Consider the following 17,364-nt stretch of genomic DNA (forward strand, 5'->3'; position numbering starts at 1 on the left):
GAAAATGGATGGATATGTTTCAATAGTTTTACTTGTGTTTCAAGCTATTTTTTCTACCGGAGCAAGAGAAGCATTTCAGAAGGTTGATGGATATGACGTGACTTTAAAGCTCGCACAGAGGCAAAGAATCTGTTGACAGGTTGACTGCAAATGGGACGAGAGAGCATAACACTGTTTACAGGCCCTCATCTTCCTTCATATCACTAAGAAAGTTGTTTCCCATGATTAATTCAACTGAATCAATCGTAAAAATCAACTATGCGGAGTATCCTGTGTTTATTAAAATGCCACATCTGTGCAGTCAACTCAGGCCTCTCAAGACATAAAGTGTTCCAAAAAAACCCAAACAAACAAAAAACAAAAAAACACCGACCGTGGTTAGCACGTCGGCTTCACAGTGCAGGGGTACCGGGTTCGATTCCAGCTCCGGCCTCCCTCTGTGGAGTTTGCATGGTCTCCCCGGGCCTGCGTGGGTTTTCTCCGGGTGCTCCAGTTTCCTCCCACATTCCAAAAACATGCGTGGCAGGCTGATTGAACACTCTAAATTGTCCCTAGGTGTGAGTGTGAGCGTGGATGGTTGTTCATCTCTGTGTGCCCTGTGATTGGCTGGCAACCGATTCAGGGTGTCCCCCGCCTACTGCCCGAATACAGCTGGGATAGGCTCCAGCACCCACCGCGACCCTAGTGAGGATCAAGCAGTTCGGAAGATGAATGAATGAGCGAATGAATGAAAACACTGACCTGTTTTCCTTTCAGGTAGTTCATCTGTTTACTTGTGCATAATGAAGTCAGCTTCCCACTCAGCAGTAGCTACCGTGCTGCTGAGGGAACAGCTTGCAGAGTTGGTGATCAAGCATCATGATCAAGCACCAACTATGAGAAAACTCTGCATGTGCTCCCACCAATTCAACTCAGGGCCTATTACCCGTGGTGTATTCATGGACACACAGGCTTCAGGTGCACCAGCTGCTGTTTGATATATGCTGTACATTTTTGCCGAAAATTATTGTTATTTTTATCATTTATTTTGTTTTTACTAGAGCAGTATTGCTCAAATAAAAGGATAGGAAGCTGAAGAAAAAGAAATAAACAACACTTTAAGGACTAATTCTACAGGAGGTAATGTACTCATTCTCTTTAAAACAACACAACAAATGAGAGCAACAACAGGAAAATAAATCATACAAAACAGTAAATAAAGCACACGAGTAGTAATAAATTAAATAGGAACATTTAATAAATGACGAAAAACCAAAGATAAAAAAATCAATCCATCATTTTTCTATACTAGATTCAGGGGGCAAAACTACCATTAGCAAGCACAGGCAAAAATGTCAGAGATCCAAAGACCTCATGAACACGGATTGAATTAAAGCAATTTTTCCTGTTTTAGTCTTAACACGCGCGCACTTGTAAACACATCAAAATCAGGATTGTTTCGAATAGCTTGCTTCCTTCTCATACAATGGAATGTTCAGTTTCTTGCTTCGTATGTAAAGACTTGATTCAGTAAGACGACAGCAACAACAAACTTGTTGGTGCGGTTGTGAGGACAATGAAGAGGCATTATCCTAATGGAGCAGAGAAGGCATGAGGAAAACAAATAGTTTTCATCAGAACTACCATAGGTTTAATCCTTTTTCAAGGCTAATGCCGGACTCCCTTGAAGTTACAGTAGCACTGCCATCAGTGTCAGCTGAGGAGGATACAGCAGAGATGAGGAGTGACACATTTCACACCAAAGATGCGACTATTCAAGCGGTGCAAATCGTAAACTATGTTTAATGTTGATTCATGTTCTTATCAACTTCAACGATTTCTTATCAACACATTGAGATGATTCGTTTGTTACATAATGATCAAGGAGTTTAAGGACTTCAACTAGCTCAGGAATTTTCTCAAATTCACAAATTTGAGACGATGATAAACATCTTGGTAATACCCCCTCCGTGAGTCGTCACCTTACCGTGGTGGAGGGGTTTGTGTGTCCCAATGATACTAGGAGCTAAGTTGTCTGCGGCTTTATGCCCCTGGCAGGGTCACCCATGGCAAACAGGTTCTAGGTGAGGGGCCAGACAAAGCACGGCCCAAAGACCCCTTATGATGAGTAAAATATATGGACCAAGGTTTCCCTTGCCCGGACGCGGGTCACCGGGGCCCCCCTCTGGAGCCAGGCCTGGAGGTGGGGCTCGTTGGCAAGCGCCTGGTGGCCAAGACTACACCCATGGGGCCCGAAGAGGCAACGTGGATCCCCCTTCCCATGGGCTCACCACCCATGAGAGGGGCCAAAGGGGTTGGGTGCAATGTGAGCTGGGTGGCAGCCATAGGCGGGGACCCTGGCGGTCCGATCCTCGGCTGCAGAAGCTAGCTCTTGGGACACTGAATGTCACCTCTCTGGCAGGGAAGGAGCCCGAGCTGGTGTGTGAGGCAGAGAATTTCCGACTGGATATAGTCGGACTTGCCTCCACACACAGCCTGGGTTCTGGTACCAGTTCTCTCGAGAGGGGTTGGACTCTCTTCCACTCTGGAGTTGCTCACGGTGAGAGGCGCAGAGAAGCTGCGGGCATACTCAATGCCCCCCGGCTCAGTGTCTGTACATTGGGGTTCACACCGGTAGACGAGAGGGTTGCCTCCCTCCGCCTTCGGATGGGTGGACGGGTCCTGACTGTTGTTTGTGCATATGCACCAAACAGCAGCTCAGCATACCCACTCTTTTTGGAGTCCTTGGAGGGTGTGCTGGAGAGTACTGCTGCTGGTGACTCCCTTGTTCTGCTGGGGGACTTCAATGCTCACGTGGGCAATGACAGTGAGACCTGGAGGGGCGTGACTGGGAGGAACGGCCCCCCGATCAGAACTCGAGTGGTGTTTTGTTATTGGACATCTGTGCTCGCCACGGATTGTCCATAACGAACACCTTGTTCAAACATAAGGGTGTCCATATGTGCACTTGGCACCAGGACACCCTAGGCCGCAGTTCGATGATCAACTTTGTAGTTGTATCATCGGATTTGCGGCCGCATGTTCTGGACACTCGTGTGAAGAGAGGGGCGGAGCTGTCAACTGATCACCACCTGGTGGTGAGTAGGCTCCGATGATGTGGGAAGATGCCGGTCCGTCCTGGCAGACCCAAACGTATTGTGAGGGTTTGTTGGGAGCGTCTGGCGGAATCCCCTGTCCGAAGGAGTTTCAACTCCCACCTCCGACAGAGCTTTTCCCATGTACGGGGGAGGCGGGGGACATTGAGCCCGAGTGGACCATGTTTCATGCCTCTATTGTTGAGGCGGCCAATCTGAGTTGTGGCCGTAAGGTGGTTGGTGCCTGTCGTGGCGGCAACCCCCGTACTCGCTGGTGGACACCAGCATTAAGGGATGCCGTCAAGCTGAAGAAGGAGTCCTATCGAGCATTTATGGCCTGCGGGACCCCAGAGGCAGGGTATTGACTGGCCAAGCGGAACACAGCTTCGGTGGTCGCCGAGGCAAAAACCAGAGCGTGGGAAGAGTTTGGTGAGGCCATGGAAGCCGACTTCCGGACGGCTTCGAGGAAATTCTGGTCAAGTCAAGTCAAGTCAAGTCAAGTCAACAGTATTTATAGAGCACTTTCAAACAGCCATCGCTGCATACAAAGTGCTGTACATGGAGCAATTTAACATGCACAATAAACAGCAAGACAAATCGGTAATAAAAGGCAGTAGAAAGCACCAAACAGTAAAATCAAGAACAAATCTAAGTCATGCTGAGTCGAATGCCAGAGAATACAAGTGAGTTTTGAGGAGGGCTTTGAACATGGGCAGCGAGGAGGCTTGCCGAATGTTCAGTGGGAGGTCATTCCAGAGAGAGGGACCAGCAACAGAAAAGGCTCGATTCCCTCTGAGCCTCAGTTTAGTTCTTGGTACTTCTAACAAAGTCTGGTCCACAGACCTGAGGCGCCGGGCAGGTGTGTAGGGGCGGATGAGCTCAGAGAGGTAAGGTGGCGCGAGATTATTCAGAGATTTGAAAACAAAGAGGAGGATCTTGAAAATAACTCTAAAATGAATGGGGAGCCAGTGAAGGGATGCCAGAGTAGGAGTTATGTGCTCCCTCTTACAAGTACCAGTCAAGGGGCGAGCAGCGTCATTCTGGACCAGCTGAAGGCGCTTAATGGAGGACTGGCTGACTCCAAAGTAAAGGGCATTGCAGTAATCCAGCCGGGATGTGACAAAGGCATGAATTACTGTCTCAAAGTGCTCATGTGAGAGGAGAGGTTTTATTTTGGCCAGCTGTCTAATGTGAAAGAAGCTGGATTTAACAACGGCACCAATTTGCCGATCGAGTTTGAAATCACTGTCCAGTTTAAGGCCCAAGTTTGAGACCGTTGATTTCAGATAAGGAGACAGGGGGCCCAAGTCTACAGGATGCAATGTACAAGGGCCACTGGGACCAAACAATATCACCTCTGTCTTGTTTTCGTTGAATTTCAAGAAATTTTGTGCCATCCAGGTTTTGATTTCCTCCAGACAGGATAGGAGTGGCCTTAATGAGAAGGCGTCTTTCTTGCTCAGTGGAACATAGATCTGGCAGTCATCTGCATTGCAGTGGAAGGGAATACCATGTTTTCTTAAGATGGAACCCAATGGGAGCAGATACAGTGAGAACAGCAGAGCCCCCAGAATTGAGCCCTGTGGAACACCACATGACAGGGGAGCAGTGCGTGACTCAGAGCAGCCAAGGCTGACACAAAAGGTCCTGTCAGCTAGATAGGACGTAAACCACTCAAGAGCACTACCGCCAATGCCCACCATGTGCTGCAAACAAGTCAGCAGAATACTGTGATCCACTGTATCAAATGCTGCAGTTAAGTCCAATAAAACCAGACACACATGGTCTCCAGAGTCATTTGCCAGGAGGATGTCATTAGAAACGCGTAACAGGGCTGACTCCGTGCTATGCATCGTCTTGAAACCTGACTGGAAGACCTCCAAGATGTTATGTTCATCCAAAAAAGTTTCAACTGCATGTGCACCACTTTTTCCAGAATTTTGGAAATGAAAGGCAGTTTGGAAATGTTAAGGTGCTCTGTAATTAATAAAACTTGAGCGGAGTCGAGTTGAGCTGTTATCATAATTATTGTTATTTTAGTCGTATTCGGAGTACTGTAATGTTAGTAGCAGAAGAAGTAACAGTCGTAATGTTATGAGTTTTGATTAGGTAGAATCAAATGTAACTGCAGAAATAGCAGTAGCCTGTAAATGTCGCTCTTGGGTATAAAACGGAAGATGTGGGAATAAATGTCGTAGAAGAAGAAGCTGTTCCTTAACCAACGTCACATCCGCTGACCGCAGTTGTAGGTAATGTTTACTCTGCTTATCCTCACAACATTAGCGTTATTTTATACGGGATATCACCAAATTTGGACTGTCATCGCAGCGATATTTGTTTGTTTTTTGATGCGAAGTTCAAGATCCGTGCGCTAATAACCTTAGCGTGTACTAAATAAATCAATAATACCGACCTTTCGTTGTGATGAGTGCTTTGATTGATTGTTTTTGACACTACACACCGCGTGTTCAAACTCTGAAAATAACAAAGGTTGTTTAATGCTGTACCACCGCCCTGAAACGATATCTGGCAACAACAGTTTTGAATTTCGCCATGAAAAATTATTTGATGAGACTTTAGATAAAGCGATTTCTATTTAATGTCCAAGAGGAACTAGAAAATAGAAATATATCAGTATCGGTGGAATAAAACGGTTATCATGCTTCTCGATCTTTAAGGTTTTGAATTTGTTATTTAAATTTTGTGATCATTATCTAAGTTAGAAAGGTAGAGCATAGGAGAGTTGTGTCACTGACAAATAGTATAGATTGTTAGCATTTTCGACATTTTGTGATATCAGTAGTAAATATAAATAATTTTGGACCCAATACAAACCCTTACGGAACACCGTATACTACTGGTAGGGTATTCGATTTAATGTTAAATATTTCTAACTGATGTGTCCGGTTACTTCAAAACCTTCCAATGCAATTGTTTGCTTGGCCCCTTAATATTTAATTTGCCTCTTTTAAGCTAAATATCATGATTAAGAGTATTGAACACTTTTTGTTTAAATCAACAAATATCCCTGCTGTTGTGAATCATTTAAAAAAAACAAGAAGAAAAAATATATAATATATATTGGTTATTTCTTTTGTTCACTGCTTTCCAAGTTGAGCGATTTTTTTTCCCCCCCAAACGGTGTTATATATCCAAAACAGTGATGTAATGTTTGCTAAGGGGTCATAAAGGTGTTATTAGAATCTCTAAAGTTTCTTCTCCTGCTTCATAGGTGATCAAGACAAAGCCTTACTTTCATCAATGCTACGCCTCATCTCCACATCACTGTGTCTTCAGTGCCACCGTGTGACATATTTATCTTCAAACTTCAGACCATGTGGGACATTCAGCTCAGCAGAGAACAAACAAACTGTGGAGGCTCTGTATGGTCTTTCTGTCGACATCCAAAAGGTGAGAAAGCTTAAAGGCTGGGTCCTACAACAGAGTCCGTCTTACACAAAGGAGGTTGCAGATTTATTGAAGGACCTGGGTGCCTCAGGGACCAAAATCTCTCAGATTTTAACGGTTTACCCTGAGGCTGTACTCTGCAATCCAGACCAAACACTTGCACAGAAAGCGCTCTGGCTGTCAGTGTGTCCCAACCAGAAAGAGCTGGTTGGTATCATCGAGAAATTCCCAGCCTCCTTCTTCACATCCTCAAGTCACCACGACAACCAGCGCAAAAACATCACTTACCTTCAAAGCTTAAACCTCAACAAGCGTATGATTACCAAGCTCATGGCCAGTGCCCCGCAGAGCTTCAGTCGTCCGGTAGAGCAGAACAAGGAGATGGTTTGCAGCCTCCAGCAGACCTACCAGGACCTCGGTGGAGATGAGACCAACATGAAGATCTGGCTTCAGAAGCTGTTAATCCAGAACCCCTTTGTACTCCTGAAACCGCCCGAAGTCCTGAGACAGAATATGCTCTTCCTGCAAGACAGAGGTTTCAGCACAGCAGAGCTCCTCTATCTGCTCTCCAAACTGAAGGGCTCTGTTATTGAGCTGAACCCGGACAGCATGCGTCACACCCTGAACTACTCTCAGGACACCTTGGGGTGCTCGGAGGCAGAGCTGCGAGATATCATTGTCCGCTGTCCAGCGTTACTCTACTACCCTGAAGATATTCTGGCTGAACGCTTCCAAGGGCTCCTCCGCGCCGGAATCAGTATGCATCAAATTATGCAAACCCCGACTGTGCTGGAACTGACCACACAAATCGTTAATTATCGCATCCAGAGACTGAAATCACGTGGTTACGATGTAAGGACTGCTAGCCTAGACGTTCTTAATGGTACTAAGAAGGACTTTGAGGTGAACTATGGGAAACTTCAGCTATGCAGACAGCGACCTCTTTTTAACCCTGTTGCTCCTTTAAAAGGAGATGACTAACAAATATTTCACAGACTCTTGCGATACCAGCCTCTGACACTGTCAGAAAGGTATTCATTGAACAGTTTTAGTTCTGGAGTTGAGTGAGAGGTGCAAATATAAGTGCACAAACTGTGGCCCCTTCATGAAACCAAATGAGCTTGAAAAAAAACAAGAATAATTTAAAACGTTGTTTACTATTCTTTGGAACTCGGTCTTTATAAAGTGTCCTTGGGTGTCTTGAAAGGCGCTTATAAATAAAATGTATTATTATTATTATTATTTATATCAAAGTGCTGTATCTTCAACGTGAGTTAAACTTGAAACAAATTAAACTTGGAATGCTTTGATCTGTTCGACAGTAATCTAATTATAGTCGTTTAATTATAAAGTTGTCTCAGTACCTTATTTAATTCTAGCCATGGGATGTTTGCAACACAATGTGAGCTCGATGATGACTGATCTTTAAGATCAAAAGAACATATCATGAGAGGATTGTGAAAAACAAGTGGACAAACGTATTGGGACAACAACCTGTTTTTACTAGTCTACAGTACAAAAGAATATTCTGTGTACCGTACTCTTCAGGAAGCTCCCCACCATCTTAGTTCAGGCTGCCGGCCCTCTCTTTGCACATAAACGTTTCCACAATGAAAGCACGACGCTCACCAGTCCAATTCATGGCAGCAACTGAAAAAGCGACAAAAAACAATGGCATTATAAAGAAACAAAGCAAAATGGCATTCGATGAAAAAAAAAGGCATTATGTTGATAAAAGATAGAGCGCAGCAGTTCTGATGACAAGCTGCAATTGCAGACTGCTGAGAGCTAACAACTTCTGGTGACGTAATTACGCGCCACCGTAAATTCAAGATTTACCTGCTTTATTTTATTTTTAATTATTTTTGGGGTCACATTAACACAAAAAAATATATTATTAACATGTACAAAGACACACAAATGGTTGTTTGTTTTTTTCTCCTCGACACTCCTCAGATCTACTTGGGATCTGTCTTAGATCTACCGGTAGATCAGGATCTACCTAATGGGCACCCCTGCCTTAAAACATGTTGGATAGCTTTTGTTTTACCATCTAATGAGCAAAGAAAGAAAGCAAGGACTTGAGTGTCCGGAGTGGGGGAGGAACAAGAAGAAAACATACGTTAACAACTTCCACTCCCCATCTGCTGCCGTCTTCATCACTCAGCATGACTGTGTAGTCATGGTGATAGCCACTGGGCAGATAATGAAAAAGAGTAGTGCATCTGGTGATAATGCATGTGTGCTCAGCAGAGGGATACTTGAATAGGAATCATATTGAGAGCATTCACAACAGCAAAGCCTCGAGGGGGCCTGGGTGATGCTTCACATAAACCCGTCAGCTGACTAATTTTACACATCCTTTACTTTGTCATGTTGCTCGGTTGAAAAGTCTGTTGTACACTCGTGGCAAGTAATACATTCACATCAGCATCAATGTCGTATATTCTTTAATATGTATACAAAGAAATGAACCGTGTTGTTACTCAGCCTCATTTTATATGAACAGTTTTTATGTTTACCACAACTGCATAATCAGACCTGCTACATCTCATCTGATGAGTTTCCGATTTATTTTACTGTTTATTGTATTTGTTAAATTGCTCCATGTACATGTCCAAGTGATATGACATAAAAATTGCCTTCAGAAATACAATTTTGAAATGTTTATTTAACTATATATTTATTATTGTGGTTGCACCTGAGACAGGGGCAGCATGGCGAAATAGCAGTCTGCCTCATCCTCATGTGATATTGATTTGAATCCCTGCTGGAACATCCCTGCACACATGCAAGGCTTTTCTTCCACCTTTCGAAACCTTAGACTAAATTGTCATAGATGTATGTGTGCAGCAAATGTGAGTGTGAATGCGTGTTTGTCTCCGTGTGCCCTGTGAGTTTAAATATTGGACAAGCCTCTCTGTATGATGCTTTGGAGACCTAAACCAATACAAATTGTGATTAGAATAATAAACTGTGTTCATGAGAATCTTTTCATGACAACATGAAAACTCAGTATTATTATACCGTTTTTGAAAAAGCTGCTTACTTGGTTTGAAAATCACACACACTTCCTGTGTGGGGTTTGCATGTTCTCCCCGTGCCTGCATGGGTTTTTTTCCCCCGGATATTCCAGTTTCCTCCCACATTCCAAAAACATGCCTGGCAGGTTCGTGGAACACTCCAAATTGTCTAGGTGTGAGTGTGAGCGCAAATGGCTGTTCGTCTGTGTGCCCTGCGATTGGATGGCAACCAATTCAGGGTATCCCCGCCTACTGCTCGAAGACAGCTGGGGTAGGCTCCAGCACACCCCGCGACCCTCGTAAGGAGAAGCGAATGAGAATATGGATGGATGGTTATTTGCTTGTTGGAAATTATGAGAAGTGATATATATTCTGGCCAGTTGGTATACTGTATCTGTTAAGCCTACAGTAGGTCTTGTACAACTTTGAACAAGCACACAAGCCTCACACCCAATTATAGTTCTCCCTAATCAATGACTATTTGGTTCAACTGAGCGCATTTTGGAGCTGCCTATGGAAGCAGATGATACAGGGCTTTGGTCAGCTCCAAAGAGGCAAAGCCATCCGTGTTCACTTGTCCTTTGCTGACTGTCCCTCAATGGCAAAGTCGAGCCAGAGAGGTTAATAAGGGTGAGCATAAATTGTCCTTTTTCATTTCCAACATGGCACAGGTTGATATTAGTCACGCTTAACTTTTTGCCGTTATGGGGCATATCTCAACAAACAGGTGACATCTGCAATTACAAGCAATGAATTCCAGCTAAAGTGGGAGCGTACATGTACTGTGTTAATAAATAACCTGCTTTCCATTCACATTTGTGAGGTCAGATGTCAGTGATGTCGGATGTGATGGGCCTCTTCAAGCTCATCTGTGAGCTCAACTCCATTGGAGTTTGATGATGTTGGAACAATGGTATTGTCGTACAAGTCTCGGTGAGATGAAGAAATAAGATTAACTCCTCATTGATAAACTGATATAAATGAAGAGAAATGTGTTTTTGTGGGCTGTGTCGTGTGTTTTCCCGTAGGAACGTGGACGCTAGACTGGATTCTATCATGCACTTTGACTCCAACTAGACGATGTAATAAATCACCGGAACATGCAGAAAGAAATACACCACTTTTATTGCATATTAATAGTCATTATTTTAGCACATTTAAATCAACCACACATAATCCTTAGCAGAGATGTTGCGTATTGATATTTCTTATGTTAACAAATGATACAATACAATACATGCTGATTTATATAGCGCTTTCACAACAGCGGGAGCTGTAACAAAGCGCTTAACAAAACAGTTAACATAAAGTAAATTAATAAACACAACGCATAACATAAAACACGGACAGTCATATAACAGCATTATGAAAAGGAAATGTGGAAGATATTTTGTTTCTCCAAACTAGCAGCCCTTCACATTAATCGGTACCCAAGAAATAACTCTGTTTCAAAAACGTTATGGAGTCTTGGACTAAATGGTGAATGATTCAAACAAGCTTCATATTCACTCACTATTAATTCAATTTTCACATAGAACTTGGATTAGGTCTGTAATGATTAAACCACAAGTGGACCATGTCTCCTCATCTAAGTACTAACCTCAGCCCAGACCGCCCCACCATGTCTGCTCCAGTCTCAAGTCAAAGAAAGCAAATCAAGGGAATTTGATAACAAGACAAGACAAAAGCATGCAAGATCCCCAGAAACACACTCTTGATGAGAAGATATACTTAAGCAGCTGGGAAATATCTACAGACACTCTGCTGTGTATTCAAACTGCCCTGGACCAGACATTGTGTCATCTCTCCAGCTTTGAAGTCGGAGAACACCTCAAACGAAAGGCCTCCACGCAGTTTGGTCAACTCCAGTCAATTTGGCATTGCTGGACCCAGACTGACCCCCTTGGATGGACGTGGGAACTGCAGCTGCAAGCTTTCTATGCAGTTATAACGCTCAATGTATTCTTTGAAATGAAAAATACTGTTTATGCTTGCGTATTGCTTACTGCGCTTATCCTGATATTTAGCATTGATGACTCCACTGGGCCATCGCCACGCGAACCGTACCAAACTTTGGTTTTCTTGTTTCCAGGTGCCGCCTTTTTTCCTGTAGAGTTTTCCTTTTCTTCATCTGAGAACAAGTCAAAGTTCCTTCCAGCTGCTCATCACGGGAAACTCCGCTTCCCAAATGTAAGTGCTGACTCGGCAGTGGACGAGTGCTTCAGTTTGTTGCATACCACATTTGAATGAACGCGACCAAATGTTGTGCATTTCATAAAAATCCGTCACCGTCACTATACTCCTCATTAGCACCTTCTCACGCCTCTCTATTGGACGCCCCGTTCCTTCCTGACCTCTCATCCATTTTGATTTGTTTATGTTTTCGTCATTCACTAAGGCTTGCCGTAGAACAAGAATGTGCAGATTATGTCTTGTTGCTGTAGTTAAACATTATCCATCAAGAGACGTCAATCATGAATAGTGTGTGTGTTTGGGTGCAAGTATTAACCTCTATTTTGGTAAAAGAACTTCCAATTTATTTTATTGTACCTCCCCACCCTCACGTTTCTTGAGATTTAACGAGATTTGTCATAATTTCCTCTCATTGGCCCTAAAGGTGAGCGCTGAGTGGGAGTAATGCAGGCGTCTCTTCTGAGCCGTGATTAATTGTCTACACTTTTATGAGGGATCACCCATTCTCGCTACAAGTCCCAACATGAAAGCCATGTATTCATAGCCTCGGAAAGAAAACCGCGACTACGAGCCTTAAAAAGATGGAATTTTATTTTTTGTCAAGGTCCATTGCGGATCTCATTGACCACGTAACCCAGAATGCCAACGTTTTTGCTGGCAGTTCATGACGGGGGAAGTGGGGTTTGACAGATATACAGGGATTACAATGCAGCCCCAAAGATTTGCAAAACTGAGGGTATAGATTAGTAAACTGTGGGTACAGTTTATTGGTCTGACAGAACAGGTCAAGGAAACTGAAGTAACAGATTCTCCGTGAAGATTATGTTTCTCATAACTCAGATTCAGGTGGGCACCATCCAAACCATTGTTAAAATTTGTGAAACAGAATGACCAGGGTGTGACATACACTAGTGCAGGGGTCCCCAACCTTTTTTGGTTTATGTCAGACAATATTTTCAGGGACCGGCGCTTAAGGTGTGGCGGACATAATTCAACAAAATAATATGGTATGAGCTGCATGAAAACTGTTGTGTTTTCGAAATATAATAATAAAGACAAGGAGCGTCTAATCTGGCCGCAACACTCATATCGCGATGGTCATGTTTAATGCCTTCAAAATACGATACAACGCAAATTCAAAGTGCATGAAAATGACGACTCGCCACAGCCCCAAGCTTGATTTTCTGTAACCATACGGTCCCATCTTGGAGTAATAGGAGACAATGACACCTCAAGTGTGTGGTTTATGTCCAGTCTACTTCGTAATTTTGTTTTAGTCGCCATTGCTGCAGAAACCCCCCGCCTCACACAGGTAGGATGTCGGAAATGGCAACAGTGCTATTGTGGCGATCTCGGAGTATTCAGCCATAACTTTAATCCAGTTGTCTCGAACGTACTTTTAAGGCTGCCGTCATTTGCGATCTCCAGCAGTTTTTTCGCTCATTTTGCGAGCTCCAGCATTTTGTTTTTAGCGTAATCGGTCACGTGACGGAGAAGCGCGGCTTGACGTGTGTCATGCGTGACACAGACAGATGTAACAGAGGATCCGGTGATTTTTCTCAATAAAACATCTTTCGTGTTCCGAAATAAATAAAACGGAATTAAGGCAAGTTATTTCTGTGAGGCCCAGTACCAAATGCCCTGAGGACTGGTGGTTGAGGACCCCTACTCTAGTGCAAACAGTCACTCACCCACAACAGCACAGCATTTTTTTGTTTTCATTACCGTCAGAACTAATAAAAACATTTGGGTATAAAAACTGGAATACTGATGAAGTTTTACAGTGATATTACAATAGCAAAACATTTAACTGTCGTTCAAAACATTCTCTTCATTTCTCTCTTCATCATTCCGCTTGAATACCTGGAATTGATATTTAATGCCATTCTCCTCGTGGATTCCACTTGGGACTCCAGCAAATCTTATTTGGAGACAAAACAAGAAGAAAATTAACCATGCATACCATCATACCACCATATGCAGCCTATAAGAAAAAACAATTGAGTTACAGTTCCTTGAACACAGCAAGTGGCGTTAAATTACACAATGAAAACTTAACTCTGTGGGCTACATGATGACCCGAGATGGAATATTTCACTCACTTTAAGGGTGAAGTTAAGGTACCCCAAAATATTACATGTTTTGACCAACTATTTTCAATCGTGCTTGCCCTTATTCGGGTTAGCTGGGGTGTGTCCCACCAGATTTAGATTGCTCAGGCAAAGTACATCCTGGACTGGTCAGTAGCCAATTGCAGGGCACGCACACTCTTTCAAGCAAAGCTAATTCAGGACATTATCATACTGATGTCGTCACCTTATTTCGTTTCACAACCGCTTGACTTGATTGACCGAATTCAACTACCGCAACTTTACCACAGATGTAGTGCACGAAATTATTATTATCTTTAAATGAAGACAATTGACTTAGCATTTTGACTGAGAAGTCATTCTTAACCACTTTATATTAGAGTATGACAATGTCATCCACCCACATCGATTTGGCATTTTCTTTACCGCTTGCCCTATTAAGGGTCCCAGATGACTTTAGAAAAAAAGCAAACTACGCCCTGGACTGGTCACCAGTCAATCACACAACAACTGCTCACATTTGAGTGGTATTCGACAGACGGGTACATAAAAAGTAAAACCTGTACATCTAAATGGAAGAAGTACTTATTTGTGTATTCACGGGGAGAAAGAAGAGCAGAAGAACAAAAGTACCTTTCTTGCACCTTCTTGAAAACTTGTGGATCCATCTCAGGGAAGAAGACATCACACTCAAATTCAGCCATGATATCAGTCAGGAACACTAAATCACACCAGGGATGATCCAGTGCATCCTGTTAAAATAAAGAAAGAGAGAGAGAGAGAGAGAGAGAGAGAGAGAGAGAGCGAGAAGGTTTTTGAGACATCAAGAAGGGAATTGTGTCCAGCAACAACTGGATAGAACCTGGCTCGCCGTTAACCATAAAATGTACCTTGTAGACCCGAGTGCCTCCAACAACCCAAATGGTCTCAATCAAGTCTGCGAGCGGGTACTGTGCTGCCAAAAGGACAGCACTCTTCAGGTCCTGACACAGGAAATGGGCATAATCTGGAACTGTCCTGTGAGACAGATGTAAAGAGAGTGAGACTGGAGGTATAGTAAATGAGTAGATAACAACAATGAATAATGAGTGCCACCAATATCCATCTCGATCATATGTGGTCTCTTTTCTTAGCGAAGGAGAAATTGCACTCACGCCAGTGTTTCACTCAGGACTGCATTCAAAACATTAGCCATTGGGAACATAGTCTGAGGGTTGGAGAACCAGCACAGTTTGCCCCACACCAACATATTAAACTTTCCTGTAAAAATAATAAAAATAAATATAAGCGTTTGACCTGATCAGTGTCCATCAAAGGCCTAACTATACAATGCTAAGTGAAAACTTAATTTTTTTTAAAATCAGGCATTCTATTTCTAATTTTGGGAATATATGCAAAGAGGTCATTCTGATATTGATATGGCTCCTAATATTTGAAATTTCTACAGAAAGAGTACATTTGTGATCTCGTTTACGGGAGAAATGGTTAATATTTAAAATTGAGGATCATACTGTTGAGTTAAAATCACACTGTACAATGGACACCAATTCATTAAAATATCACATGAAGGATGCATTTCATGAAATGTAATGAATTAAAATTTTTTTAAATGACAGAAAACTAATTGTTGGATCATATAAAACAGTGCTTGCCATTCGACACAATCGACCTGTCCATATGATCCATCAAATTGAAAGTGACACTAACCCTTTTAGTAAGTGTACAAGGTACTAGAAGTGTAAACGTATAACATTATAACATAGCCATGCAGGAAGGTATCTAGTGCCGGACACTTCAGTTCACAATTGTAGATTGAAGTTGACATCACCTGGTTTGGAGACTTGTGTAACACTGCGGAGAAAGTACTGGAATTCAGATCTGAAAGAGAAAAAAAAATAGAAAACAAGTCAGTCTTCAGAAGCTTCACATTTATTCCTTGCAAACATGTCACTGATTTACTGTATATGTGGTGATATATTCCATTTTAAAATGGAAAAATGAGCATTTTCAACCAGTATATGGTCTTCGTTGTAATTTGTGAAACATGCACACATACGTATAACTTGGTTGTGACTTCATAAAACAATGCCCCAACACAACAGGCCGCGTTTGCCCCCGCGGGCGTCCGTACTCATTACAACTACGATTATGAGCATCCCTTTCTGATAGTGTCGATTAAAACCTTCGACTCTATTTGCTCCGCAGTCCGCAGCTCTTGGACTGGATAATGAAACGCGCAGGCTGCCTTTGATCTGATTGGTGTATCTCTTGACAAGTTTATCCAGTGATGTATAACAAAACAGTTTTGAGGTTTATCGTAAACGTGTAATCGAACTAAGCAATAGACGTGACTTATTGCATCGTTTTCACTTTGCACGTTCCAATGAACGTCACTTCGATTGTAATTTATATTTTAAAGTATTATCTGTGGGCGGCCTGACACTATTTGTGCATCATATGGCCTCAACAAGCACCGACGCCTGGTTTTAATGGGCCGAAAAGTGTTTCAAAAGTGTTTTGTCTGCGCAGAAAGAGACTTACGGTAGATTCCAGGGCAGTGTGCCATTTTTTCCGATGCCCCTTTCTTTGCACACCGCTGCGATAACGCGTACGGGTTTCTTCTGCACAATCCGGTGACCGTCTTCCATATCCAGAAACCCAGCCAGTCCCTACGCGAAGCTTGGATCTCGATCAGATCGTATCTACCGGATGAGTGAACTCTTCTGACACCGCCCACTGAGCATGAGTTGCTTTTGGGTTGGTTCGTCATGTGTGTTTTGTCATTGTACAAAGCGTTGGAGCATGCGCCTTTCCGATTTTGTGGGCGCACACCTCTGCATAATTACCGTGTCCCGGAGGCAGCACCTCGCATGTAAAATGACTCAGTGACTAAACTTTCAAAGATAACCGAATAAAACACAACAGCGTTTGACTTACATAACACAATGTTGCTTTATTTCCAAAACAGGTTATATCTGGTCCTTCTTTACTAAAAAACAAACAAACAAAAAACCCCCATCACAAAACAGCAACGCTTGGTAATGAGGAGGTACAGTACTTACAAAAGAAGTTCAGAACCCCCCAATATACACTTAAAAAGATCTGTGCAACTACTGTATTTCCTTTTGTGATCCCATGATCTCGGGCAGTTTCTTTGACGGGTTTGAACATTTCATATTCTTCAGAACATTAAATACACATTAGCATGCTTTTTAAATACCGGTATGTACTGTATTTGGATTTGATACTCATTCATTTCAGTCATTTTCAATCAGATACCGAATTGAAAAAAAAATATCTTGGGGAAACAGATTCAATTTGCTTGTGTAAATAAGATGAAGGAATTCCGTACATTTCAACAGCAATACAAAGAAAAATCTCCTAAAAGACAGTATCTGAATTACTCTTGTTCAGGGTTGTTGCACAAATCCAATTTCAATGAAGTTGGGACGCTGTTCTCCACATAAATAAAAACACAATACAATGATTTACAAAACATGTTCAACGTGTATTTGATTGAATACACGACAACACACAGGTGTCAATGCATAGGCAACTTACATCCGTGACGGCATT

The 17,364-nt window shown here is 42.7% G+C and overlaps 3 protein-coding genes and 1 long non-coding RNA gene across 6 annotated transcripts in view; 2 read left to right on the forward strand and 2 right to left on the reverse strand.

Annotated features, from left to right (window-relative positions):
• mterf2 (mitochondrial transcription termination factor 2) overlaps nt 1–8,961 on the forward strand; it is a 95,137-nt gene extending 86,176 nt beyond the window's left edge. For 2 of the 3 annotated variants that reach the window (XM_052061614.1, XM_052061615.1), the window contains exon 3: nt 6,307–8,961. In XM_052061614.1, the coding sequence (XP_051917574.1) occupies nt 6,307–7,463 (1,157 nt within the window). In that variant the 3' untranslated portion in view covers nt 7,464–8,961. Of the gene's footprint in view, nt 1–5,251; nt 5,324–6,306 lie in introns of those variants that run through there. The other variant, XM_052061616.1, reaches the window with a different exon arrangement.
• Nucleotides 1–17,364, reverse strand: part of LOC127598207 (uncharacterized) — a 57,156-nt gene that overhangs the window by 15,719 nt on the left and 24,073 nt on the right. The gene's annotated exons all lie outside the window — the stretch shown is intronic.
• Nucleotides 11,674–17,364, forward strand: part of btbd11b (BTB (POZ) domain containing 11b) — a 122,848-nt gene continuing 117,157 nt past the window's right edge. The window contains exon 1 of the mRNA XM_052061642.1: nt 11,674–11,695. The gene's annotated coding sequence lies outside the window, so the exon portion shown is untranslated. The remainder of the gene's footprint in view (nt 11,696–17,364) is intronic.
• On the reverse strand, nt 12,438–16,532 carry zgc:153031. The gene is given in 9 exon segments (XM_052061808.1): nt 12,438–13,619; nt 14,422–14,540; nt 14,679–14,805; nt 14,943–15,048; nt 15,617–15,666; nt 16,330–16,450; nt 16,453–16,488; nt 16,491–16,514; nt 16,517–16,532. Coding segments are annotated over 9 exon segments (714 nt in total). The 3' UTR covers nt 12,438–13,504.

Source organism: Hippocampus zosterae, chromosome 3, assembly GCF_025434085.1.
Source record: "Hippocampus zosterae strain Florida chromosome 3, ASM2543408v3, whole genome shotgun sequence".
NCBI lineage: Eukaryota > Metazoa > Chordata > Actinopteri > Syngnathiformes > Syngnathidae > Hippocampus > Hippocampus zosterae.